At 53.7% G+C, this 26839-nt stretch overlaps 1 protein-coding gene across 7 annotated transcripts in view; it reads right to left on the bottom strand.

The window, feature by feature from the left end:
* Positions 1-26839, bottom strand: part of VWF (von Willebrand factor) — a 197711-nt gene that overhangs the window by 87992 nt on the left and 82880 nt on the right. For all 7 annotated transcript variants that reach the window (XM_067695488.1, XM_067695485.1, XM_067695489.1 and 4 more), the window contains 5 exons: positions 11184-11400; positions 9759-9881; positions 8753-8864; positions 7870-7916; positions 16-152 (listed from right to left, as the gene is read on the bottom strand). In XM_067695488.1, the coding sequence (XP_067551589.1) occupies positions 16-152; positions 7870-7916; positions 8753-8864; positions 9759-9881; positions 11184-11400 (636 nt within the window). The remainder of the gene's footprint in view (positions 1-15; positions 153-7869; positions 7917-8752; positions 8865-9758; positions 9882-11183; positions 11401-26839) is intronic.

The raw sequence follows: 26839 nt of genomic DNA on the forward strand, positions 1-26839 counted from the left end.
CCTGGCGAGGCTCACCTGGACCGTCTCTATGATGATGGAGAAGGAGTGGTCCTGGCAGTCCCGGGCCAGCAGGTACTGGCAGATCCCACTGAAGGTGAAGTGCCTGTTGTCAAAGCTCTTGAAGTGGGATTGTCCTGTGATGAGACACGCCCCTGGGGGACGGACAGCGGGTGTCCCAGAGGGTCCCCTGGGGCACAGGGGAGGGGAGAGCGCGTGTCCCAGCGGGTCCCCTGGAGTACACAGGAGAGGGGAGAGCGGCTGTCCCAGCAGGTCCCCTGGGGACACAGGGGAGGGGAGAGCGGGTGTCCCAGCGGGTCCCCTGGGGGACACAGGGGAGGGGAGAGCGGGTGTCCCAGCAGGGCACCTCCTGGGGGTGCCCCTCACCGCAGCCTATAAAGGGGCTCCACGGGAGGACTCTATTCAGGCCCCACTCCTCTGGCCCTGAGAGGTCAGGGCCGGGTGGGTCCGTTCCACGCCTCAGGGGAGTGACAGCCACAGCAAGGAGTGGCAGAGCCAGACCAGAACCCGTGGCTCCGGCTCTGCGCTCTGGGTTCACCGTGGCCCCCAGCCCTTCCCCACGGCCGCTCCAGGTTCTGGCTCTGCTGGGGCCAAGGGCCTCGGGCCTGCAGAGGCCTTTCTCTGCGCTGCCATTGTGGGCACTCCCCCCTCCACGAGAGTCCCTGAGGGCAAGAGGGCAGAAAGGCCGCCCAGAGCAGTGATGGGGGAAGGGGGAGCCCAGCAGTGCAGGGGCCAGGACCCAATCCTCACCCCTTCGCCAGCCGAGGGGCGGCCCTCAGGCCTCCTCCTGGGCAAATCCATGCTGTGATTTCAGCTGGGGCCAATGGGGGCCCAGGACCCCATCTGCCCATGTTCCCACCACTGCCTGAGCCAGCTGACGCGTCTGGGGATGGGTACGAGGATGCCCTGGCGTCACCCTGCCGCTCGAGCCCTCGACGCGCACCACACAACAGCTACTCCGTCCTCCCAGGCCCCAGTGCCGGCCCAGTGCACCTCGGACCGCAGGTCGTCCGTGCTGGGGGAGGGGGGCTTTGCTAATGCCGCCAGTGACTCCCCACTGGCCCAATCCCAGCTCAGCCCACAGTGGACCCACTGAAGCCGAGGCCCGCATCTGGAACCCTCCCCAGGCTCCCTTTACCTGTTTCCTCTCCTCCTTGCCTTCTACTCTATAGAGAAAGCAAAGCAGCCATTCCATAAAGTAGGGGCCCTCCTTCCTCTCCCAGTGCCCCCGGCCTCCAAACAGCAGAGAATCGTCCTCCACAGCACCTCTCTGCTCTGCACCCCAAGTTCCCCCCAGGAGGGTCCTACAGCCAGTCCCCCTTGGACCCATCTCCAGGGGCTGATGCCAGGGGTCCCCAGAGGCCTGAGAGGGGTTCCAGCTGTCCACCTGTCAAAGACAAGCCCCATCGGCCCCCTGCCTGCCACCTCATGCCCAGATTTGCACTGAAAGACACAGCAGGCATGGGGGGGGCGGGGGGGAGGGGCAGGACCGGCTTTGGGTCCAGGTGTGGCCCTGCCCTTGGTATGTGCTGGAAGGCAGGGGGAGGGCGAGTGGCCCCAGGTTACAGTGAGTGTCCCTCTGCCTGGTGCCCAGAGCAACTAACCCCATCTAAGATGGCGTGGGCCAGGAGGGCACACTCAGCCCAGAGAAATTCGGAGAAAATAGGGAGGCCCCAGATCGTCCTCACCAGCATCATCTTCTGTGATAAGAAGAAATATACACGTCTTCGTCCCTGATTCCTGACACAGAGCTTCTAGTGCCCTAGGAATGCCCTGGGTGAGAGGAGCACCTTTTGTTCTAATGAAGCCCCTCTTGGCGGGTCCCTCGAGAGCTTCAGGATGGGAACTGGTTACAGAAAGACCTAAGTATGATTAGAGGGTTGGGACTTTCAGTCCCATCCCCCAAACTCCAGGGAAGGGAGAGGGGCTGGAGACTGAGTTAATAATCAACCAGGCTTAGGGACTTCCCTGGCGGTCCAATGGTTGGGACTTCGGTTCAACCTTGGTCGGGAAGCTAAGATCCCACATGCCTGGCAGCCATAAAAACAAAACATAAAACAGAAGCAACATTGTAACAAATTCAATAAAGACTTTAAAAATGGTCCTCATCAAAAATATCTTAAAAAAAATAATCATCATCAGTCGTGCTTATATAGTAAAACCTCCGTAAAAACGCTTATTAAACAACAGAGTTGGGAGGGCTTCCGGTTTGGTGAACATATTTACATGTAGGACACCCCAGCTCCACAGGGACACAGGCTCCTGTGCTCAGCACCCTTCCAGAGCTCACCCTGTGTACATCTCCATCTGGCTGGTCATTTGTCTCCTCTATAATATTTTTTGTAATAAACCAGTAATAGTAAGTAAAGTGTTTGCCTGAGTTCTGTGAGCCATTCTAACGATTATCATAGCTGCCATCAGAAGCAGGAGCACGTGGACGGAGCACTTCACCTGCGGGGTCTGTGCTAATTCTGGGTAGTCAGGGTCAGAACTGAACTGAATTGTAGGACACCCGGGTGGTGTCCAGAAAGTCAGAGGATTGGTTGTTGTCGGGGGGAAACACACACACATGTGGTGTCAGAAGTGTGAGTAGAAGCAGATCGTGCCTCCCCACTGCATTGCCCCACAAGAAGGGCACGAGTGACGGGTCACTGTTTGTGGAAGTCCGAGCAGAACAGGCAATGAGTTAGGGGCCAGGGTCATTCCGACTGATTGTAGCCCCGGTGGAATTCCAAATCCACGGGTGTCACAAGAAAGTCTTTTTAAAATGGCTATTTTTCGGAAGCCACCATCATTCTACAAACAGGATGACACAGCCCTTTGTATCACATGTCTTGACCCCATTGCAGTGCGATGGGTGGGAATTCCTCCCCCAACCTCTCTTTGTTTTCTCAACAGCACTCTTATCTGAGTAAGAAATTGAACTTGCATTATCTCTGACAATGCTCAGGAAAAGAGGGGTCAACGAGAAAATATGCAAACATTCGAAAGCAAAACTTCTGGGTCAGAATCTAATCCTCTGATCTGATTTCCTGCTCTGACCTCCCCTGATTGGCGTTCTGGAGTTTCTCGGGAATCAGAAATCTAAATACTGTATTATATTTAGCTTATCTCCTTGGTACAATTGAGGGATGGGGCTGACCACACGGGAAACCCAGGAAGACAGCTGAGTGAGGTGCTAGGGAGCCGTGGGCCTGGAGGCTGGAACAGGAGCCAGAAGAATGGGCCACACGTTGACACTCGCCCAAGCTCTGCCCAGAGGTCCCCAAGATGCCCAAGTTCTGCCAAGAGGATGCCCAAGACATTCCCAGCCAGCTGGTCAGCAAAAGGCAGCCTGACAAGCCGCTGGCCACCACTGGGCGCAGCAGGTGGGCAATAAAAGTTCGGTGAAGGCAGGTGATTCTTAAAATAGCAAAGAGCATAAAACCAAGAACAGCCAGGAGTTAAAGCGAGTCCACTACATGAATAAGAATCCTCCCTCACGGAAAAAAGAAGAGAAAAAAAGTCTCTCATTTATGGAAACATGTTACCTCTTCTAAATAAGCCCCTGTGTTCGCAGGAAAGGAGCCTCCATGGGGCTGTTCTGCTCAGCTCATTGGCTTCTACCCTTTTCCATGCGGCTACAGAAAGGTCAGCCCACAGGCCTTCTGCAAAGCAACTCAGGCTTCCTCCCAGCATAAATGTTCACCAAAGCCTGCCTCTAAATCACACTAACATAATCTCAACCAAACATGCAAGACGCATTTCTAAGTGCTCTATGGGCACTACCTCATTTACTGCTCTGGTGAGGCCGGCATTATTATTCCCAGTTTACAGAAGAGAAAACTGAGGCACAGAGAAAATCTCGCCCAAGGCCCCAGAGTGGCCCAAGAGGAATTTGAACGTGGGCGTTCCGTCAGACTCCAGAGTTCATAGTACTTGACACCGGCCAGTACTGCCGTATGGGGTGGCTGCCGTTTCCAATAAGCTTCATTTCATGGGGATACTGGGCACACGTGGCAAGTGCCGAGGAGCACAGGTACATCCAGGTCTGGACGTGGAGAAAGCAGAGGAAATGGCAACGCATGGCCTGGCCTGAAGGAGGTCTGGTGAGACTCCAGGAACCCCAACGTGGGCCTCCATGCCACCAAGCCCAGGGAAGGCTCAGGCTCTGTCTTGCCTCGTGCCCCACCTGTCCCAGCCGCACCCTGCTTTGCACCACCCCTCCCCATCCCGGGCTCCTTCGTGTCTCCATGCTTCTCTGACCCTGCTTAATGAAACAGCTGTGGCTGTGACGATGAAAACACCTAATGTTTACTGAGTACTTGCTGTGTGTCAAGTAACCACAGCTCTCATGGGATGAAGCTGCTGTTATCATCCTATTTGACAGATGAGGAAACTGAGGCTGCAAGTGGTTAAGCAGCTTGCCAAAAGTCATCCAGCTGGTAAGCGGTGGAACTGGAACTCCTACCAGGCTGAGTCCACAGCTCACGCTCCCAGGCCCAGGACCACGCTACCTTTCCACGTTCATAGGACTTGGGCCTCAAATAAACTTCCCAGCCCCAGCAGAGTATCTTCCACACTCTTCCGCCAGGACTTTGAGATTCCGTCATCACAGCTTTATTTGTTTGAGGAATAGTCCCTATTAACAGGCATGCTCCTTCCTCATTGATCCCAACCAAACATTTATGATTCAGTGGAAACTAAATTAGCAGAGAGCCCCAGGCACCTGGGGCTGCCCTAATCCTAACCAGAACAGAGGTGTGCCAGGAGCAGTGAAGGCCTAAGGAGCCTGTAACAGACGCTCCAGCCCCTCTCCATGCAGACCGACGCTCTCCTCAGTGATTGTTTTCTCCCTCTCGCTCCCACACATGAGGTTCTCTGTGCTAGGTAGACTTTAAGGTCCCCCCGCTCCATGGTCCCCACCTCCTGTATTCACATCTTGTGTGATGCCCTCACCTTGAACGCAGGCTGGACATGTGGTCTTGTTTCTAGCAAATATAATACAGCAGAAGTGAAAGATGTCACTTTGGAGAGCAGGTTTTTAAAAGACTGTGGCTTCTGTCTTGGCTGTTCTGCCTCATTCTCTCTGAGGTCACTCACCCTAGAGGAAGCCAGCTGTCATGTCATGAGGAGCCCCAAGGGGAGATCCACAAGGTGAGGGACCAAGGCCTGGCCACCACCACATGAGTGAGCTTCCGAGTGATTCCCTTCACTACAGAGGAACCTTCAGATGAGACCACAGCCCCAGTCAACAACTTGACTGCAATTTCATGAGAAATCTTGAACCAGAGGTACCCAGCTAAGCCACACGCAGATTCCAGACGTACAGAAACTCTGAGATAATAAATGTTTGTTGTTTGCTAAGTTTGGGGGCCCTTTGTTATATAGTAATAGACAACTAGTACACTCTCATCTTACTCCAGGGAATCAAAACCCAGATCTCTATTTCTAAGAATCACAATGTCAGCTCCTCCAGGGACTGCAGAGAAGCCCCAGCCTGCTCTTTGCTTTACTAGCAGAGCCAGACATATCCCCTTCCAGAACCTTCCCATCAGAAGCTCTGCCAGCAATCTTCACCCTGGGAGATAAGACAGCCCCCCGCCAGCTGACTCTCGGCAGGTGTAGAAATATGCTGTGTGCTACAGGTAGAAATGGACAGGGAGGCAAGGACCAACTAAGCTCCAGATCTAGAAGAAGAGGGTCAGGGCTTTGAACGTGCAGAGCAAGAGGTTATTGGTTGTGTTGGCACAATATCAAACCACTCAGTAGACCTCAGAGTTGGAACTAGCTCTCTTCCCATCAAGGCATCAAGAAAATTTCGTGCATCCTCAGCAAAGTTACCACCCAAATTTTGAATTGAAGACTAGGGGATTACATTGTCTACTCCAGACTAAGCATTCCATCATGTACACAGTGGGTTTTTAAATAATTGTTGGATGGATACATGATGGATGGATGGATGGATGGATGGATGGATGGATGGATGGATGGATGGGTGGATGGATGGATGGATGGATGGGTGGATGGATGGGTGGATGGATGGGTGGATGGATAGATGGTTAGATGGGTGGATGGATGGATGGATGGAGAGATGATTGGATGGATGGATGGATGGACGGATGGGTGGATGGATGGATGGGTAGGTGGATGGATGGACAGATGGTTGGATTGATTGTTAGGTGGTTGGGTGGATGATTAAATGGTAGATGGATGGATGGATGGATGGTTAGATGGTTGGATAGGTGATTGGATAGATGGATGGATGAATGGTTGGATGGATGGATGGAAGGAAGACCCTCCCTATAGGAAGTTGTTATTAAGAATTCTTAATCTAGTAGTCAATCTGACAAAACACAGTAAGCTAAATTCCTAATTCCACCCACTGTACCTCATAGATCTTATACAATAAATGCTTATTACCTAGATATTAAAAGTTTTTTCACAGGTCCATTACATTGACCTCATGGCTTTCAAATGACTCTTTAGGTCTTTCACAGGGTATGATTATGTTAAATTGGAGCACTGATACCACTTACAAGAGCATCTTTTGTTCTTTGTGCTTCCTTCAAGAACTGCACAGAAGATACACGGCTGGTTGGCCATCCCTGGGCCAGACTAATTGACTAAGTCCTGGGGCCCACTTTCCATCTAGTTTCCATCTAGTTCCAGAATTTTCCCAGTATAGTGGGCACTGGATAAGTCCTAAGTGACTCTAAAGCCACAGATCCCAAATGTGTAAGCTCAACCTCCTGCCAGCCCACCAAAGCCAATGTGGTCTCTTGGGGCCAACAGGAGGGGAGCCTATCATTTGGCTATTTGCCTTGCAGTCTTTTATTGCAATCTACAAACATGGGGATCCCAAAGTAGTATCCAGCCTTTGAATGAGGCTGAGATGGTCTTTAACTAAGCATGCGGCCTCTCCAGGGTTCATGAACGATGGCAATGATCCTCCTGCAAAGGGATGGATCGAGCACTAGGAAGGAGAGTAAAGGGAAAGGCAAAATAGAAGTCAGGTGGTTGTGAGTTTGAATCTTGTCTCTGTCTCATAGCAGCTGTGTGACTTTGGGTGAGTTACTTAACCTCTCTGGATCTGTTTCCTCCTTTGTAAAATGAGAATAAATTGCGCCTTCTTCATAGGTTGTGGTGATGATGTAATACATGTAAAGTACTGAACACCATGCCTAACACATAGCAAACATCACACGACTGACCAAAAGGGGAGAAGCATCAGGAGAAAAGCCAGGGTCATCGGGAAGGTGAGGCAGAGGGAGCTTTGAATGGGTAAAATTTGCAGTAGATAGAATAGAGTTGGGGCTAAACAGAGGAGAAAGTAAAGCGCAGAAATTATAAGGAAACTTTTCCTAAATAGATTTTCCAGAGCAGGGACAGGGTAGGAGGGATCATTGAGTGACCTGGTTTTCCTAGCTCTTGGATCCTCCCAAGATCTTTGGATAAGGCATTCCAGAAAATTCCAGAAATTTCTCACTTCTAGCTTAAAGAATTACCAGGCCCTTCTTCCTCTTAATTTTCCAAGGAATTTGCTTCATCTTTGTTTAGTCACCTGTGACCTTGCAGTTTTCACAGCACGTTCAACCGTAATCCTTTGGGCAAACAGGTGAAGGGAAAAGGACAATGAAAGGGTTCCCAGGTGCAGTCTCCCCTTTCGGTTGCTGGGGGACCTCCCTCTCCTGCTTCCGGGAGGAGAGGGTTAGCACAGCTGGTTCTGCACTGGAGCTGTGGTCGGGGGTTGCATCCAACCTGTGCAGAGACCACCTTTCCCTGCCTGGCCAGGTGGTCCTCCCAAGTCTAGGAAGGGAGGCTGTACCTCTCCACTGGGAGGAGGGCAGAGGGGAGGGGAAGGTCACCTACCTGGACACTCCTCATTGCTGCAGACCCACTGGCTGTTTCGGCAAATGCTGTTGGGGAGAGAAGCAGGGGTTACAGTGGGTCTGCAAACGCAGGCATCCCTGAATGGATTTAGAGAGTGCACTGCCCATCCCACAGCCCCAGGGGAGAGGTCTGAGATGAGAAAGGCGCTCGCGCCTGAGGGGGCTTCATGAGGCTGAAGGTATACAGGAAGGGGCTTTGGCCACAGAGGAATCATGGAGACAATGCCAAGGGGAAGAAACCCCAACAGACAGATAGAAGAAGAGGGAAACCTAGGGGGTCTACCCAGGCACTAAGTCAAATTCCACACATACACATGCGCGCGCGCGCGCACGCACATATGCGTACACACACACAGCTGGTAGAAGACCGGAGGAAGGGCGGGCTGCTGACAGGGGTAACACCCTGGCCCATGCTGGGCAGCCCTTGAGACTCCTGCAAGACTGCCCAGTAGGGAAAGGTAGCCAGCGAAGAGGTCTGGAAGCGTTCTCCTCTCCCCGTTTGCAGGGGACAGACAGACCCAGCCCAGGGAACACCAGAGGGGCTTCTGGAGGAAACGGCTCAAGCAAAGCAGAGGCAACAGGGAGAGAGTCACTTATTAAAGCATGGCTGGGGGGAAAGCTAGAGATGTTGTCTGCACGCGAAGGGGCCTTCACCACCCCCCCCAGCTCCCCTCATCCAGGCCGATCTGTATATAATCCTTGCTCCCCATCATCAGCCTCCACACCCTTCCCCAAACCACCCCCAGCCCAGACCAGGTCCTGTTCTACCTGCCTGCCGGTGCCCTCACTGCCCCTGCCGGCCCAGCTGCCCCTCCCACAGACCCGGGCAGCTCTCGCAGACCACACTGCTCGGCCCCAATTACCAGGTGTTGCAGTCTCTCAAGAGCGAGGCGCCCGGAGCGTACCGCTTCCCAGAATGTACGCAGGAACACTCGGCACTTTTCACACAGCGGCCTTCGTCAAGGAGCTGTCCCTCTGGGTCAAGGGGAACAAGGCAAAAAGACTCGACCTGGGCATCATCATTACTCATCTCACAACCACAGAAGCCCCCGGGGTGATGATCAACTCTGGGCTTCCTGCAGGAAGCTCAAAGGACTCGTTCTGCGATGCTTATCTTTCACTCACGGTTTGCAATGAGAGCGAGGAGGGCTATTTATCTCCACTCTAGTGACGAAGAAATGGGGGAAACAGGTTTGTTCAAAGGCCTTCCAGTAGGGAAGCCGTGAGTCTAGCCTGAAGGCTTCTTCCAGGAAGCTCAAAGAACTTGTGCTATGTTTATCTTTCACAGCAATGCAGTGGGAGAGAGGGGGAAGATTATTTATCTCCATCCTATCAGATGAAGAAACGGAGGCAAGGGTTTTGTTCAAGTTCCTCCAGTGGAGAAGTCGTGAGTCAAAACACACAAGACTCACTCTCAGTACTTAACCAGAACTTTTCACCAAAGCTCACAAGGTCTCTCCTGAGAAAGACTTCCTGATGCAAAGTTCTTTTTCAGCTGAGCTCACACGACAAACCTAGGAAACAGTTGAGACTATCTTTCTCCCAGACAATTCCCTGACGCTTAACTGAGAAAACACTGCAGCTCAGATAGGGCCACGTGCTCCCCAAACAAAGTCACTCTTGGAGCCCAGACCATCCTTCTATTCCCCAGACACACGTGCTTTCATGGATACAGTGCAACAGGAAAACATAAATTAGAAATAAATACCAGCTCGATCCTCATCACTCCATATAAGGACCTTTAAAAAATAAATCAAAGGCCTCTGATGTCGGCAATGGGGAACAAGCACAGGTGGCCTTCATCCGGCTTCCCCAAGCCAAGGGCACCGGCGAGGTCTCAGATCTGTAAGTGAAGTGGGAAGTCATTACCAGGGCAGCTGCAGCCATCCACGCACTGCTGCTGACACACTTCACTGACGTGCAGGCTCCGGCAGTCTCTGGGGCAGGGGGACACGCATGCCTTGTACTCCATGCCCGCAGGGCAGTCCGGTCCTGAAATGGAAAACTCAGGAGTCTGCCGGGAGCTGTTCCCTTCCAGGGCAGCATCTCACAAGCCACGTGGTGCTCAGAGTCCCTGGCCCCCTTTGTCTGCCCCCCTCTGTCTTCAGGGACCATCTCCACCTCAGTGGCACCCCAGGGGCCAACGTCCCCGGCTGAAAATGCAAGGCCCCCAAGGCCAAGCAAGGGGTAAATGGTGTCCTCCATCCCATCCCTCCTCTGAGGGTTCCTCTTCCTCAAGAAATAGGGCCCAGTCAGATGCCCCACCCAGCACTGGGCACGCAGCCTCACGGCCACGCCCCGCACAAGGCATGTTCATTTCTATCTATGTCCACTGAGGCAGGACAGCCCTGGCAGCCGCATCACCTGAGCCTCCGTCCTCCCGCTGGACCCAGCCCCTCATGGACAAGGACAGCCCTCCTTTCTCTCTTCTCTTCACCTAATGCTGACTGATGCTCAGGCTGAAGGACCAGAAGGGCCAGAGCATCCCAGCATCCCAAACCACTTGTCCTCCAAGATACCTCAGGCATCTCCCCATCCTTTCTTCAAAGACCTAAAAAAACAGCCACTCCCCCTTCCAGAGGAGAACGCTGCTGCCAATAACCACCCTTCTCACACCCCACAGCAAAGATGGACAGCTCTGATTTATAAGCTGAAAAACACACATGTGTGCAGTGTAAGTATTTGGGCTGCTCCCCTCCACAGTCTGTGCCGCCTGTGATCTGTGGGAAGTCGCGGCGGGGACAGGAGGCTGCCTGCAAGGTGACTGGAGAAGCTCGTACTTAATCAGGATAATTTGGGGGTGGCGGCAATGACAATGACTAGGGACCCACGAGATTAGAGGGAGAGGGGGAGGGATGGTGACACCCGCAGGAAGAGAGAAGGGATTAAATGAAAGGGAGGAACTTGACAAAAGCCTGCCAGGATCCCAAGATCACCCCGGGGACACTTCGGCCACCGCCCTGCTCCCAGTCAGTTCCGACTTTAACTGCTGCGATTCCCCTCGGAGCCAGGACCGGTTTTTGAGTCCAGGGGATGGATTTGCTCACGGGCAAGCGAGGAAGACGGGGAGTGAGAACAGAGGCAGGAGAAGTGACGCGGGGGCTTTTAGGGGGGCCTTTCAAGCCTCCTCAAAGCCGTTAGGGAGGGGACTTGCTCTGTGACCAGGGGACAGAGCAGGATCCAGGCGGGAACTGGTTCCCGGGATGTGGGTCTTGGCAGGCACTGGCTGGTTGGGGTGTGACAGCCGGATGGACAACGCTCACCCCCGCCGGTGGGGGTCCCATGCTGACTCACGGCAGGAGCTGTGGTCCGTCCAGCCGTACAGCAGCATCCCCTGCTGGGCGCAGGCCCGGGCGTACTCCAGGAGCACAGGGCAGGCGCACAGCAGCCCCTGGTCACACGTGCACAGCATCCTCTCACACAGGGCCACGAAAGGCTCGGGGTCCACCAGGGGGTGGCAGCGGGCGAACACCGAGGCGCTCTTCAGAAGCTGGCACTGCTCCCACAGGCCCTGCAGGAGGGAGAGGCCACCTCAGCGAGGGTGCCACCCACGCAGCCTGGCATCCCCTGACCTTGGTGCTTGGAGACCCACCCTGCCCGGAAACCCAAGCATGCTCGCTCACACCTAGTAGGTGCTTGTCAACATCTGTCAAACGAAACAGTCCAGTCAGTGGAACACTGTCGGACCCCTGCTTGATGGCGCAGCCCGAGACCAGGGCGACCTCCTAGACTGAACCCTGGAAATGCAGAGGCCAGGGCCCTGACCTCCACTGGAAGGCAGTATCCTCTGAAGGGAAAGAGCAGAGGGACGCTCATGAAAGGAGCTGAACTTGAAGTTCTCATGGAGGCCACACGGCTCAGAGGCCAGGAAGGCCAGTCAGCATCTGCTCCGCACGCGCCGGCCCCCTCCCCTCCCTGGCCTTGGGTGCTCCACCAGAGATGGGGGGTGCCACAAGGAGTTTATAAAGTAGAGATTCCCGGGCCTCATCCAGAATTTAAACTCGGTGTGTCAGGGATGCAGTTGAGCAAACCTTCCCCAGAGGATTCCTGGGACAAGACTGGACCAGCTCCCATCAGCAACAACACGCCAGGACTCTATGACGTGTGCCAGGGCGCTGCCAGGCAAGGACTCTTCCTGGGTTTTATCACTTGGTTGCCAACCTCGACCCCACGACACAGGCAGGTTTGGAATGGTTCTCACTGACGACTCCTGGACACACGTTAGCACAAAACTCTCCCCATACACCGTATTTGTGAGCATCTCTGCATTCTGTGTTTTGGTCACTCATTTATTTATTTATTTATTTTGGGCTGCGTTGGGTCTTCATAACTGTGCACAGGCTTTTGCTAGTTGCGGCGAGTGGGGGCTACTCTTCGTTGCGGTGCGTGGGTTTCTCATTGCGGTGGCTTCTCTTGTTGCAGAGCATGGGCTCTAGGTGCGTGGGCTTCAGTAGTTGCGGCACGCGGGCTCAGTAGTTGTGGCACGTGGGCTCAGTAGTTGTAGCACGTGGGCTTCAGTAGTTGTGGCATGCGGGCTCAGTAGTTGTGGCTCGTGGGCTCAGTAGTTGTGGCTCACGGGCTCAGTAGTTGTGGCTCGAGGGCTCTAGAGCACAGGCTCAGTAGTTGTGGCACACGGGCTTAGTTGCTCCACGGCATGCGGGATCTTCCCGGACCAGGGCTCAAACCCATGTCCCCTGCATTGGCAGGCGGATTCTCAACCACTGCACCACCGGGGAAGCCCTGTGCTTTTAGTAATTTAAATGCACATCTTTTTCATGACGTAATATCTCTGAAATTGGGTGCATCTTACAAGCGACATCACACTTTGTCTTAGATTTAACACAACACAGTATTGTTGCTCTTAGTGATCCCCGCTGGGTGCATAATTCCTTTCATGCATAGACATGCTCTCCAAATGAATGGAAGCCAGCTGTTTGTGAAAGGACTTCAGCTAAAATGAAAGGAGTACGAGAGCATCTGAAGGAAGGGCTGAGCCCTGGAGGGTAAATCCGAGCAAATCGGCTTTCGTAAAGGGGAAGTAAAAGAAGGAAAGAAGTGACCGGTTTTGAGAAGAGGGAAATCCAATCTGCTCAAACTGTACAAGGAATGGTCAGAGCAAAGCTGTATAAATCAAGAGCCAGGAGGAGCCAGGCCCGTGGCCTCTGGAGGAATAGAAATCTGACCCAGTGCTCAACACTCAACACCCAGAAGGCCCACCTGGGGAAGCACCAGGGCCATGCTGCGGTCCTAGGGAAACCTGTGTCTTATCCCTGCCCAGCCTATACAGTCTGCCATCAGAACCAGGCCCCTGATCGCTGCAGGCCCTGGGGTGGACCCGGGGAGCTCCAGGGCCAGTTGGCCCAAGCAGCTGGGCATAGCTGCTTCCCTATGCACCTCAGAAAAGCAGCAGCTGCGTGGGCTGCTGAATCGCAAAGCCGTTGCAGCGGGCAGGTTTGTGGGCAGGATAACTGGCAGCTCTGCACGTCGGGAGCCGTGGCTGAGAGCAGCTCTCCCTCCCTCCACGGCCCCACCCTTCTGAGCTACCTCCCTGCGTGGCCGAGAATAAGCAGAGGCTAAAGCCCAGCTCTGCCACTGCCTAATGGCGGGGAGGGAGACAAGCCTCGTCCCTCATTGGAGAAAGGCGTCCTGGAGTGAGACGGGAATACCAACTGCAGACGCTGTCTCACAGGTGGGCACGTGGAGCCTGGCGCCGAGCAAGCAGCCGATGAACAAAGTCTGCTGCCGTGGGTCCCGTGTCACAGAGGCCTCGGGTGACGACAAGCATCCTTCCATGGGCCGCCTGAGCGCTTCACACGGGGGAACTGAGGTTTCTGAATACAATGCCAGGGAGGGTCCTGCCCAGGACCTGCTGGGACTTCACAGCCCCAGGCCCAGCTTCTGCCTCTTCCGTGTGCTGGCTGTGTGACCCTGGCTGTTTACTCAACCCCGCCTCCTCTGTGGATGGGATAATGATAATAGTGCCTATCTGAAAAGACTGAAATGAAGACCGAATGGAATAATGCACGTAAAAGGTTCGCCTAAGAAACGGTGAACCCGTATCGTCATCGGCATCGACATCCTGGCCACCAAAGAGAGTCCTTCCACTGTCCTTCCTGCCATTAGGTTTAGCGTCAGAATGGTGAGCAGGTCACCAGCAGGACAGAAGGACATCTTTGTCCCTTTCCCCATCTCCATCTGCCTGGGTTGTACGGGGATGAATGGTTGCCATGGCAACACTATCAATTCACTAGTATTTGGGGGCTCCCTGGTGAACAGAGAGCTGCTCTTGTTGATCTTTTATCTGGGAGGGTCACACTCCTCCAGAACGACGTGGGGGCTCAGGGAGGAACCCACTCTTATTTCTAATGGGCAGGTCTAGGAATCTCCATCCTCACTGGCAAGTGAGACTCAGGGAAGGAGGCTGAGGCCTGTGTCTGGTTCTTTCCATTGTGTCACACTGCCCGGCCCATCAGAAATGCCCCTCAGAAAGTGAGGTCACTGGACCCTCACAGGGCAGCAGAGGGCACCCCAGAAGGGCCAGGGCCGTGGCTCTTGCCCACCTCTTGCCCCCCATACAATTTGGAACCAGAAAAAGAGCCCCCAAAGGCAACGCCATGGGGTTTTTCTAGTGATTGCTGCCACCGCCTGGGCTGTAGGACAGTGGCTTAGAGCCGTCCCTGCACCACAGGACCAGCTCTCACAGGCACAGGCACCAGGCACCTCGGTGGACACAGAACCAGGAGTCCAGGCACCCCCTCACCCTTTGAGAGCCGGGGGGTGCAGAGTCCAGCATGGCCCGTCTCCAGCTGGCCCACCTTTGTCTTTTCCCTGCTCAAAGGAAAAGTAGGAACAGTACTCCAGCACGTTTCCCGGGAGGTCCCTGGAGGTATTAAATGGTTTACAGAAAGCCTTAGCAAGAAGGCTGTTTTCTAGGAAAAGTCTGTCTTTCCATCCTTCCTCTGGTCAGCCCCGGCCTGAGCTTGGTCACTAGGGTGACCACACAGTGTGAAGGTCAGGGAGGACTTCCAGACGTCTACCAGCTCCTGCAGCCCATCCGGCCTCACCCCGCAGTGGCAGAGGGTGACGCACCTAGCCTGCCATCTCTGCCTCCCAGAGATCTCTTCCCTGATCCACCACAGGCAGCCCTGCCAGGCCAGGTCCCGAGACAGGACATCTCCGTGGACCCAAGTCCAAGATGGAGCTATGATGTCCTTTCAGAGCCAGTGAAGAGACACGGACAAGTAGGCGGTGAACAAACCTCTGCTCAGCAAGCACCGGCCATGTGGTCAATAGAAAAGGTAAGTGTGACTAAGTCCCACCCCATCTCGGAGGGCAAAGTTCTAGCACGTGAGGGAGGCAGGGAGGCCTGGCCTTCCATGGTCTGAGCCCAGCCTCCCACCCTGGCTCACCCCCCCCCATGTCCCACATTACTGATGGGCTCCTGAACGCACCCCAATGTCTCATTCAATTTCTTGCACACCTACTATGTCCAGGCACTGTGCCAGGCAAGGCCCACAATAGAAAGCAAGCAGACTTGGTCCCGGAGTTAGATGCTCCCACGGGCCTCTGGGTGCATCTACTCTTGCCTGATTTCTGGGGCCGTCTTACCCACTTCCCTGCAGGCTTTTCAAAGACAGGAGCTGTATCCCCAAGACGCACATAGCAGGCAATAACAAAGTGCTGGATCAACAGTCATGAGCACAACGAGAAAGCCACACCCTCCTGTCCTCAGGGAGCCGATCTACCGCACCAGGTGTTTCCAATGAGAAAGCCACACCCTCCTGTCCTCAGGGAGCCGATCTACCGCACCAGGTGTTTCCATAGGGAAGGTTACATAACAGTCAGAAGACGCGGCCTCAATGTAAGGCTGTCTTCCCAGTGGTGCGGCCAATCGCAGCAGGAAGGAACCTGCAGCTGGGGTGCCAGGGAAGGATGCACAGTCTGAACCACGCTCTGCACGCTACACAGGATTTGGTTTCAGGGCAGAAGGGAGGCCACACCAGGCAAGGTTGATAGCCAGGTTCAGGCAGGAGGAGAAACAGAGTAATTACGGTTGAGCCAAACCCGGTGTTGCCAACAGACCCCCCGGGAAAGAAAGGCACGGCTGCCCCTGGGACACTGCTCTCATAGGTCAGTGGCCTCAGCTTCTCTCAGCAGCTAGTTCTGGCCCCTGTCACATCCCCAACCTTACGGACTCTCCTTGAATCGGTTTCTATTTTCTCCTAAGCTCGTGCCTCCAGACCCTCTGTTTGTTATTCCCCGAGTACAGCACTCAGAGGTGCCTTTCTCTGATTCACCCCAGGCCACTCCATCCACTGCGGGGTTTGGTGAGCAGACCTGGGTTCCATCCACGACGTAGGCTTGTCTCCTGCGCCCCGTCGTCTGTGGGAGTCGGGCACAGTCATGCACGGCAGTGCTGGGTGGGCCAGAGGGACACAGGCTGCTGGGTAGCTGGGCGGCTTCCTCTCGCTTCTCACCACCCACCCAGGGCCACTGACCTATAGAACCCCTGGCCGGATGGTCCTCCACAGAGTCTCCACCCATCTCCCGGCTTTAAGGACAGGCAGACCAAACCCCTCCTCCCCTCCATGGTGGTCTGCGCTCTCCATAAGCCACGAAAGAAACCTGTTTCAGAGACCACCACGTCATCCACTCCCACTCACGGGCCCTTCAGAGGCCCGAAGACCCCTGCAAAGAACACAAGCCTCAGAGAAAGGCTGCATACAGCCTTCCAGATTTGGGACAGGAAGCAAGGAAAGAGTAAAGAATTCAGTAGGCCCTCAGTTCTCTAAGTGTGGTCCAGGGGCCCCCTACAGACTCCCAAGATGCTTTCAGAAATCCACAAGGTCAAAACTATTTTCCTAACAACACTAAGATGTTATCTGACCTTTATGCTCTCATTCTTTCTCAAATGCACAGTGGAATTTTCCAGAGGCTACATGATGTGTGGTATCACAACAGGCTGACTGCAGACAGGATGAGAGAATCCAGCTGATTTCTCTCAAGCCAGACAGTAATGAGATTTGCAAAACCGTGAAACAATGCCATTCTTGTCCCCAAACTATTTTTCTCGTTTGGAATTTATAGCTATTTTTATTCAAATGATGGTATTCACGTTAAGTGTAATGTTTCTCATGTTTTAATGAATTAATATGTTTAAAATTTTCCACTTTAATATCTAATATGGCAAATATCAACAGATATAAGCCAGATAAACAGACTCTTTGAGGTCCTCAATCATTTTCAAGAGTGTAAAGGTCTCTCAGCCGGTTTAGTTTGCCAATGGCTGTACAGATGGGCCCCAGGCTGAGGCTCTGGAGTTTCTACCCTGTGGGCAGATCTCCAAGATAGCAGGAGGGCGGAGAAGCTGAGCCCTGCGCAGATAAGAGACCACATATTTCTCATTCTCGAGGCCAAGGAGACCTTCCCGACTATGCATGTGCAGAAAGGCTCCTGGGGGCGGGGGGGTCAAAAATGGAGGAGGTGCCACCCTGTAGTAAGTGATGTCAACCTACCCATAAGCCTCTTCGCTAGAATCCATCCTGGCTAAGAGATGTGTGCGCACACAGGGGAGGACCCTAAGATAAACCAAATACGTACTCAGAAAACCAGGCAAAGCAAGATGATTGGCCAAAGGAAACCCTGAAGAAATGTCCCATAAAAGTGGTTCAGGGCTTCCCTGGTGGCGCAGTGGTTAAGAATCCGCCTGCCAATGCAGGAGACACAGGTTCGATCCCTGATCCGGGAAGATCCCACATGCCGTGGAGCAACTAAGCCCGTGGGCCACAACTACTAGAGCCCATGCTCCGCAACAAGAGAAGCCACCGCAGTGAGAAGCCCGCGCACCACAACAAAGAGTAGCCCCTGCTCATCTCAACTAGAGAAAGACTGCAAGCAGCAACGAAGACCCAACGCAGCCATAAATAAATAAATTATTTAAAAAAAAAAAAGGTGATTCAAACTGCCACAAAGGCAAGATTCTCTCTCTGAGCCCGCCCGTGTGTCTATCCACACGTACCCTTTTTCCTCCTAATAAACACGTCACTTGTTTCACTACTTTCCATCTCTATGTGGAAATTCATTTCTACACAGCTGACAGGCCAGGGCCTTGTCACTGGCCACTGGTCCCTGGTGGTCTAGTGTCTAGGTTTCGGCGCTCTCACTGCCACGGCCTGACTTCAGTCTCAGGCCGGGAACTGAAACCCTGCTTCAAGCTACTGCAGGCCAAGGCCACCTGAGATCACTGCCACCCAACCGCAGTTTACCTGGTTTTCCATGTTCCCGATGCCCCCACCCTCCCCACCTTGTTTCCTACCAATCAGATGAGAAGACAGTGTAGCACAGTGGATAGAGTGCAGGCTTCAGAAGCACCAACCGCATCACTAACAAAACGTGTGACTTCAGGAAAATCATCTCCCCTCTCTGAACCTTGATTCCCTCCCCCTTAAAAGAGTGAGATTATGGAAGAGACTGAAAGTTGCCCAGGACCTATTCCTCCTTTCTCTCTTAGTCAGAAAACCCTCGGTTGTCAATCTTCCCCTGGGCACATAGCCCCTGGGAATAAAGATCCCATTTCTCAGCCTCCCTTGCATCTGGGAGTGGCTGTAAGACGAAGCTTTGTCCCCCACCCCACCACCCCCCCCCCCCCCCCGGGACATAAGCAGGAGTGTCCTGGGCAACTCCCTGGAAGCAGCCTCCAAAGGAGGGTGTGCTGCTTTCAATGCTTCTCTTCCGACACTGGAAGGTCGTCATGATGCCTGACACAAGCTGAACTCCTTGACAATGAGAGAGAAACACACTTCTATACTGTGTAAGCTGTTTCTACTTTAGGTGTCCTGGCACAGGAGAATCTAGTCCTAACTAACACAGAGAGCAATTCCTGCCTTAGACTTGGCTGCAAAATAAAACTAAATGACATTACAGAGGGAGGGCAATCGAGTGCCTGTGACTATTATCATTGGCCTATTGTCAATGCTAGCTGAACAGCTCGAAAATGGCTTCTCCTCAGCCCCCTGGTACACCATTCTGGCAGGGAGAACACAGAGGGTCAGCTAATTCACTTCCAGCATCTCCCTGGCTCCAATGCCCAGCATCAGCTACTTCTCTCTTCCTGCTCCTCTCGTCTGGGGTGCCAGGGGCTGGCGAGAGAGCGCCAGCCCAGCTCCATGAAGCCATGACCTCACCCTGCCTGGGGGGCTGTGCAGACCCAACTGGAGCCCAACTTAATCACATTTTCAGTTCATTAGAGAAGACCAGGCCTCCTCCCTGGAGATGCCAAGCCCATTCGAGGGAGAGGGAGAGAAAAGAAGCTCATCTCCCCAAGGGCAGATGGGAGGGGAATGGGGGCTCGAGGAGAGGAAACAGCAGCGAGAGATCTGGAGCTTAGCTATTGTGTTGGTTCCCAAACAGCTGAGGAAGGAGAAGGGAGGGGGGCATTCCTAGGTCTGAAGTGAACAAAGAAAGGGGAGGCTAATATATAAAGTGCAAGATTGTTCAGCCAGGCCCTGGGGTGGGTGTCCCACGGCTGTCCCTGGAGGAGGTCCAGAGGCTCCTGGGCCTAAACCGGTCCAAAGCTGTGGGCTCAGGAATTCACCCCTGTGGCAGGGCACAGTTTCTCATTGGTCAGCCTGTAAGGATGGATGGGGGAGGGCTGCTGATTCTAATTATACTTCTGCCTGGCCTGCGATTCCCACCCACATTCCAAGATCTGGCTCGAAAAGACCCCATGATTTCCACTAACTGGAGGGTTTTGTGGAGCTGAATGTTCCTCTCTCTGAGATACTTGGTGTTCAAGCCCTCTCGAGAAGTAGGGTAACTGGATATGTCACCGAAGTCCCCAGTGCCAAGGGAGATGGCCACAGTCCTCCAAAGGACCCTTCTCTCCCTGCACCCTGTTCTCCTGGGCAGCATCTGAGTACGGATCAGGGCAGGACCAGCCGGCTGGGAGGACAAGGGCCGAGTTCCCGCCCCCGGTTCCCACTTTGGGGTTTGTCCAAGCTCTGGGGCTGGAGCAGCTCCACCCATCCTGCTCCGGGTCAGGAAGGATAATCAGCTGTGTGATAGGAGCTGCTGCACCACTTCACCCTTTACTAACCCAAAATGGCATTTGTGTTGTTCTCTGTCATGTGTTGTTTGCGTCAATATCTCCTATGTGTCTTGTCTCTGAGTGAGACTGCAAATCTGCCTTGCACAGAGTTAAGATACAGAACATCTCAGTAAATATGTGCTGATGGGCACCTTCAGGTTCCTGGCATCGCCGGGGAGGAGGAGAAGGGAAAGAAAGCCACTTAGGAAATGTTTCATGGAAGGGTTTTGAGGCTGATGGGTTAGGGATGCATTTGCATCTGCTTAATCTGAGGGAAATGCTGAAACCCTGTGGCAGCCCCTGATCTCTGCCATGAGGCTAGACCCCCAAAGGCAGAGTGGCCAAGGTCACTGTCCCACCACAAGCCCAGGGGCTCACTGCCCCTTCTGTCGCCCTGCACTCAGGTGGGTGAGGGAATTTGCTGGAAAGGAAAAGGGTGCTTTTTCCATCAGTGTTGGGCAGAGCTCTACTTGTCTTCAGAGGGGACACTGAACTGCAGAGCAGGGACGCAGCTACGTGAGGACACAGCAAAGCAAGCCAAACCAGGGCCCGCGCCCCGGACTCTCGGGTTTCGGCAAAGTTCCCAAAATAAACCCTCGATCTTCAGCCTACGGAGGACTTGAGAGAACAGCTCTCACTCTGAAAAAAGGGGAATGTGTGTGTGTGTGCATCTGTGTGTGTGTGCGTATGTGTGCACATGTGTATATGTGTGTATGTGTATATATGTGTATATGTGTGTATGCGTATGTGTGTGTGTGTGCATATATGTGTGTGTTGTGTGTATGTATGTGCATGTGTGTGTGTGCACTGTGTATATGTGTATGTGTATGCCTGTGTATGTGTATATGTGTATGCGTGTGTGTGTACATGTGTGTGTGTACTTGTGTTCAGACCCCAACTCGGATGTAAGCATCACTAGGACACAGTGGGTGGGCACCATCTGCAGCACCAGCTCAGGTTACCTGGCAACTAACTCCTCTGGGGGTCCTGGGTTACAAGGATCTCTTCTTGAGATTTACTGACCTCCCCTGGACCAGACTCACACAATTGGTCTCTCTATGAATCACAACTATCCTACCAAGCAAATGAACGTAACAAAATTCTTCCCAGTCTCCAAGAAAAGTCTATTCCAGGCCAATTAAGTGAAAGCAGGAGGCCAGGAGAGGAAGCAGGAATGCCAGGAGTGGATGTGGTCAGTAAGCCCCCAGCTCTGCCAGGGCACTTAGCCCCTCTCCCACCAAATCACCTCCCTCCAGGCCTGTGAGCCTCCTTCCAGGGCAACTGTGGGCAGAAACAGGAGAAAGGGCTGGGTACGAATTTTGCAAAAAAAAAGGCGTGGGCAATACTTCACGAGGATGTGAAGAGTGAATTGCGTTGTCCCCAACAGAATGGGTATTTCGTGTGCCTCTCTGTGCCGTGGAGGGGACATGTTACCGTCATTCAAAGTAAACATGAGTATTTACAAATGTTAGCTCCAGCGGGGACAGGTGACTTCCTGGGGGGGAAGAGGAATTACAGGTGAAGAGCAGGCTTTCAGAGGAGGAGGAGAGGGGGAGAAAATATGCAGACATGAACAGCAACAGAACAAAAGGAAGAAGGATTTTGTTCCCCAAATAAACGTCTAATTCAGAGCCAGTGGAAAACAGCCAACCTGGGACTGTTAGGTGACTGATGGGAGTACCACTGGACGCGAAGTCCTGAATAGGACCTAGAAAAACCAGACTGCAAGCATCTGGCTTCTCCAGTATTCAAGGGCACCGAGGGAGGTCTTCATCTTCAACTGGGGGTAAAAGAAAGGGGTGACTTCTCCTCAGGGAGCCAAGAAGGGCTGCATAGGGTTGAGCTCTGCACAACAGCTGGGAAGAGCCCAGCAAGGATGTCTCAGAGACTTGAGTCTTAAAGTCCAGGTTACAGTACCACCTGCCTATCTGAATATACACGGGCAGGGGACTGGACTAGATAGCTTCTGGAATCTCATAGCACTCTGAGTTATTATGAGCCTGAGATTCCTAACATTGATGAAAAGAAAGACTGGTCGTCTTGAGAACCAATTCTGAGGAGGGATATGGAGAGGACTCAGTGGGCCAGGGGCAGGAGAGTATAAGCAGCTTTTTGCAGGACGAGGTCTCTGCAGGAGGCCCCTTTTGTACTGTCCCATTAGCAAAGCTATATTTTCACTAACCTCCAACCCAAGCACACCTTTCAAATCTTTTGATCACACAATTCTTTGCTTAATCTGTTTGTTCTTTCCTTAGATCAAAGAAATAGACACGGAGAATAAGTGATTAACAGGGGACCAGATCTTTTCCCCAGCTTCCCCTTCAGTAATCTCACAAACTGTGTGAACAATATAACATCTCAAAGAAAGATGACAAAGAGTCGACAAGCCTGCACGCAGTGGATGGCGATGTATCTGACCCTCTATCTCAATGATTCACTGAAATTACTTCCCTTTTTTCCCTTTAAAAGCTTTCCTGGCCAAGCAAAACCTTTGGTGTCGATTCTGGGACACGAGTCCGCCTTCTCCCCAGATTGCCGGCTTTCGGATTAGAGCAACATTTCTGTTTCTAGCAGCACTTGCCTCCTGAGTATTGACTTTCAAGCAGCGAGCAGCCAGCAGCCAGACCTGAGTTCGGTAACAGAGGTGGCCTCATGTTCAGATGTGAGCAGCAGAAGCAGGAGATGTGTGGCACACATCTGTGTGCCATTAAACACGCCATTATCCATCCCAGCAGAGAGGCTCCGGGTTTTGTTGGCATAACAAGGAAACATTCATCCCCCGGGTATGAGTAATATGACCTGGCTCTCAGAATGAGCTGACTCCTTGCTGCCACCTTAGAAAGACAGAAAGTTCCAGAAGCGGGCGAATAGATTCTGGCGGCTCAAGGAAAGCTTTCCAGCCAGTGCCGGCTCCCCTACGGAACACTCTGCCACTGAATACGGCTCGTGGAGCCACAACGGCAAACCCTTGTCAATGCTGCCCATTTACCAGCCCCGACTTCTGAACCCACGGACCCAGCGGGACTAAGCAGACTGGGGACAGAGACCGCATCAATCACCTCCCAGGAGATGTCTTTGTGCGTCCCAGCCGAGGGGGGCACCCCGCTCGTGGGCAAACACAGCCTGATTGGCTGAGACAAAGCCCAGCCCCTCTTCTCAGGTAAACAACCTGAAACAGGAGTTCGGACCTAGAAGGAGCTTGTGCCTTGGGAGGTCTGAGTGTCTGGGGGGCCTCGGCCCAGCACTGAGAACTTGGTAACCAATTTCTTAAGCTGCTCCCAGGACACTGGTTAGTGAGAACTTCAAGGCACCCAGGAGACAAAGTGAGTAGCAAGTGTGCAGCTGGAGCCCCAAAGGCACCTGGGAGACAAATGAGGCCTCTCTGGATTCTCTCCCAGCCCCTCCCCAATGCCCCAGGCCCTCCCTCTCGGTCTCCAGGAGACAAAGTGCCCAGCTCCCTCCTCTACTCCGCCTCTGTATCAGGTTCCCTGTTTGAAAATCCTGTCTTCACCTCCCACTTCTTTGGGGTAAATGAGAGCATTCCTTTGTACCCCGAGGGTGGGAACACTTGTCTTGCACTTACTCTGCGCTGCCTGTGTTTGCAAAATAAAGTGAGACAAGTCCACGCCCTCGGTATCAGAGGTACCTACCTGCCCCCCACCCAGCTCACCAACTAACTTCCCGCCCCCTCCCCTCCACCAACCCGGCAATCCTACCCCTGCCTAGAGAACACTGAAAAGGGTGGGAGACAGCGAACCACAGCCACCTATGGAAGTGTACGTTTGGAAATAAAAGAAAGAGGACAAAATCCCTCCGCCTCCCCTCCCTGCTGCCCTGGGCTCCTGGAGTGCCCTCAATCCCAAATGGCCCTGGGCTACAAGAAGCCCCAGAAGAAAAGTGGACTCCTGCACTTCCCCACCCCTCCGTGTCCATGTGCGCAGGCAACTTGCTCTCTCTCTAACCCCAAGCTGTGCTCAGATCCATCCCCGCCTCCAAAAGAATGGGGTTATAGCTGGGTGGAGGGGAGGAGAGAAAGAATGAGTTTTGAGCTTACACTTAAAGTACTGTGTGTGTTTGGCCTGCTTCTCCCACTCCTACTCTCAAAGTGCGGCCACTCCAGGGGCAAACACAGACACAAAAGGAATAATAATAACAATAACAGCTCGTACAATTGAGCCCCGCTGGGCTAAGCACTCCACACATGTTCCCTTATCCTTACGATGGCCTCGAGGAGCAGGCACTGGTCCTGGGCCTATGTTACATATGTGGAAACTGAGGCTTGGAGAAGGCAAGTGTCTTGCCCAGAGTTACAAAGCCGGGCAGAGTTACAAAGCAGAGTTACAAAGTGGCCCAGGGATGGGAAACACTTAATGAGCTACAAGGACAAGCGGCTGCTGCTTCAAAGTTTTCCTGGAAAGAAGAGGAAACTACCCCCCTTCCCCAGGATAACACCCTCCCCCCGGGGTTAGAACTTGGTCTGCCTCTGTCAGTTGCCAGTACTGGGCTACGCTCCAGGTGACAGAGATGTTTCCGGACCAGCTGGAAAACCTAGCACCACTGAAACACTGGAAACCCAAGAAAAAGAGGCGTTAGGAATGTACTTGTTGATAAACTGGAAATTGTGTTTACGGTCCAGGCAGCTGGCTCGAGCACAACCCAGAGCGTTTTCCTGGTGCTGACGTACTCCTTGGTTCAGAAGATCAAATTGTTCCATGAAAATAGAAAGTCTGGGCAGCTAACACTGAAGTTCTCTCACGCTAAGGTAGGTGTGTGCGTGTGCAGGTGGCTGTGTGTTTTATTCAGCTACTGGAGTAGGAGAGGGCTGGAGTTTCTCTACTTACATGCAGATTTGGTCTTACAAATGAAGGATTGGGGTTGTGATCATGGGGGTGTCCCAATCCCTAGATAAATTACCTAATTTGCATCCATCCATCCATTGAATATTTAGTGAGACTTATTATCAACTGTCTCTTTAGTCCAATCCAGAGAGACACACAAAGAATTTTCGAGCTGAAAGGAACCTCAAGATTCAGGGAGCCCAGCTCCTGAAGGAAAACACAAGGGTGGGATTCACCTGGGCAGCCTGAGATGGCGCAGGCAGAACAGCAGAGGCGGTACGGGGGCGGGCGGGCAGCGCGTGAATCCTGACTCTGCAATGCTAGCTGGTGACTCGGGGCAGCTCCTTAACCCCCAGCGCCAGCGCAAGCTCTGGTTTCCTCCTCGCCCTGCGGGACCACACAGGCCCAGGCGAGGGGCTTATGTGGCCTGTCAAGTCCCGTCATGGCGACAGTCCCGGGGATCAGCAGGGGCCGCCCTCCCCCTGCACGGCTGTGGGTTGGAGCAGCGTGCTGGCTCGGGGGGTGGAAGGTAGGGAGGCGATGCTGTCGAGTAGCTGGCTCTGCGGGGGCTGTTGGGTGCGCTATACGTCCCCCACGTAGACCAGGGGTTGGGTGTCATAGCAGAAGGACTCACCCACCGGGAGCTGAGGGTGTTGGCTGGTGGGGACTCACAGCCGAGTCACTCTGCAGGCATTGCCCTCAGCCCAAGGGAGCCACCCAGTCTCCTTGCCCAGAGGCAGCCAACACCCAGTGACCAACTGGTCGGGGTGGGCCCCCCTGCCCCATGGGGCCAGCGCAGCTTTCAGAGCTCCTTGAAGGACCAGCTGAGGCCTCGGTTGTAACTACGTGGTATTCAGCTTCTCCCCCTGCCCAGCCCCGCCCCTCTCACTTCCTGAGAGCCTCCCTGGTCACTCGCTGCCCACAAACCTCTGCTTCCAGGGAACCTGACTCGCATCACCTCCAAGTAACCCCGTTCCCCAGACAGTGAGTCTCTGAGGGCAGCCTGGACAGGGCATCCATGTGCTGACGAGAGCCCAGCCGCGTCTGGGGCCATGCCGCTCTCTCCTCCCTCAGCCCAGGCAGCCTGACCCCCAAAGGGGGAGAGGGAGGTCGTCCACAGAGGGAGGTCTTTCTCCACCTAAAGCATCATCCTCCCAACACCCCGCACAGAAGCACAAAGGCCATCTCCACCGGCAAAAGGAGGAGACAGCGTGCAGTCCTGCCAACTCCCTCCCGCCCAGACCCCCTCCTCTCCAAGTGCGATCATAAAGGGTAACCCTGAAGGGGAAAGAGCTGCTAAGTACAGGGAGAAATAGGGCCATGTGGGGAGGGGCAGGAGAAGCCCCCATCTGCTCTGTCTCCGGACAGAAGCACACAGACAGGAGGCACAAGACCACAGAGGCAGCGAGTGGCGGAGGCAGCCACAAGCCAAGGAACCCCACGGCCCCCAGGAGCTGGAAGAGGCAGGGGGGACTCTCCCCTAGAGCCTCTGGAGGGAGCCCACCCTGCAGACACCTTGAAACCAAATTCCGACTTCTGGTCTCCAGACCCGTGAGAATACATTCCTGTGGCTGTAAGCCACTGGGTTTGAGATAATTTGCTACAGCAGCCTTAGGAAACTATTACAACATCCAAGCTGGGGGCATCAGGACTTGCCCCTGCCTCTCCCCACCTTCCTCCCTCCCCCCAGCTTTCTTCCCTCCCCCACCAGGAGGTAACCCCCTTCCTGCTGATGTGCTGGTGAGACCTTGGGGCCTTGCCCCATACTTGTGCTTTATAACAACCACTTATTGGGCCCTTACAAAGGAATGGTTTTCTACCCCAGAATTTCAGACAGGTGGCAGGTGATGATGGTGATATTTGGGGCTGAGAGGGCGTTGGAACATAAAACAGAAAAGTATAGTCACTCGCGGTACCAGCTTATTCAACCAGGCCCATCTTCAGAGCTCCAGGCCCAGGACAGTATTAGGATTAGCGTCAACGTGACTCTAGCCCCAGCTGGTTTTCAGGAGGAAAGCGGCCCGTGG

This window comes from Pseudorca crassidens, chromosome 11 (assembly GCF_039906515.1).
Source record: "Pseudorca crassidens isolate mPseCra1 chromosome 11, mPseCra1.hap1, whole genome shotgun sequence".
NCBI classification, from domain to species: domain Eukaryota; kingdom Metazoa; phylum Chordata; class Mammalia; order Artiodactyla; family Delphinidae; genus Pseudorca; species Pseudorca crassidens.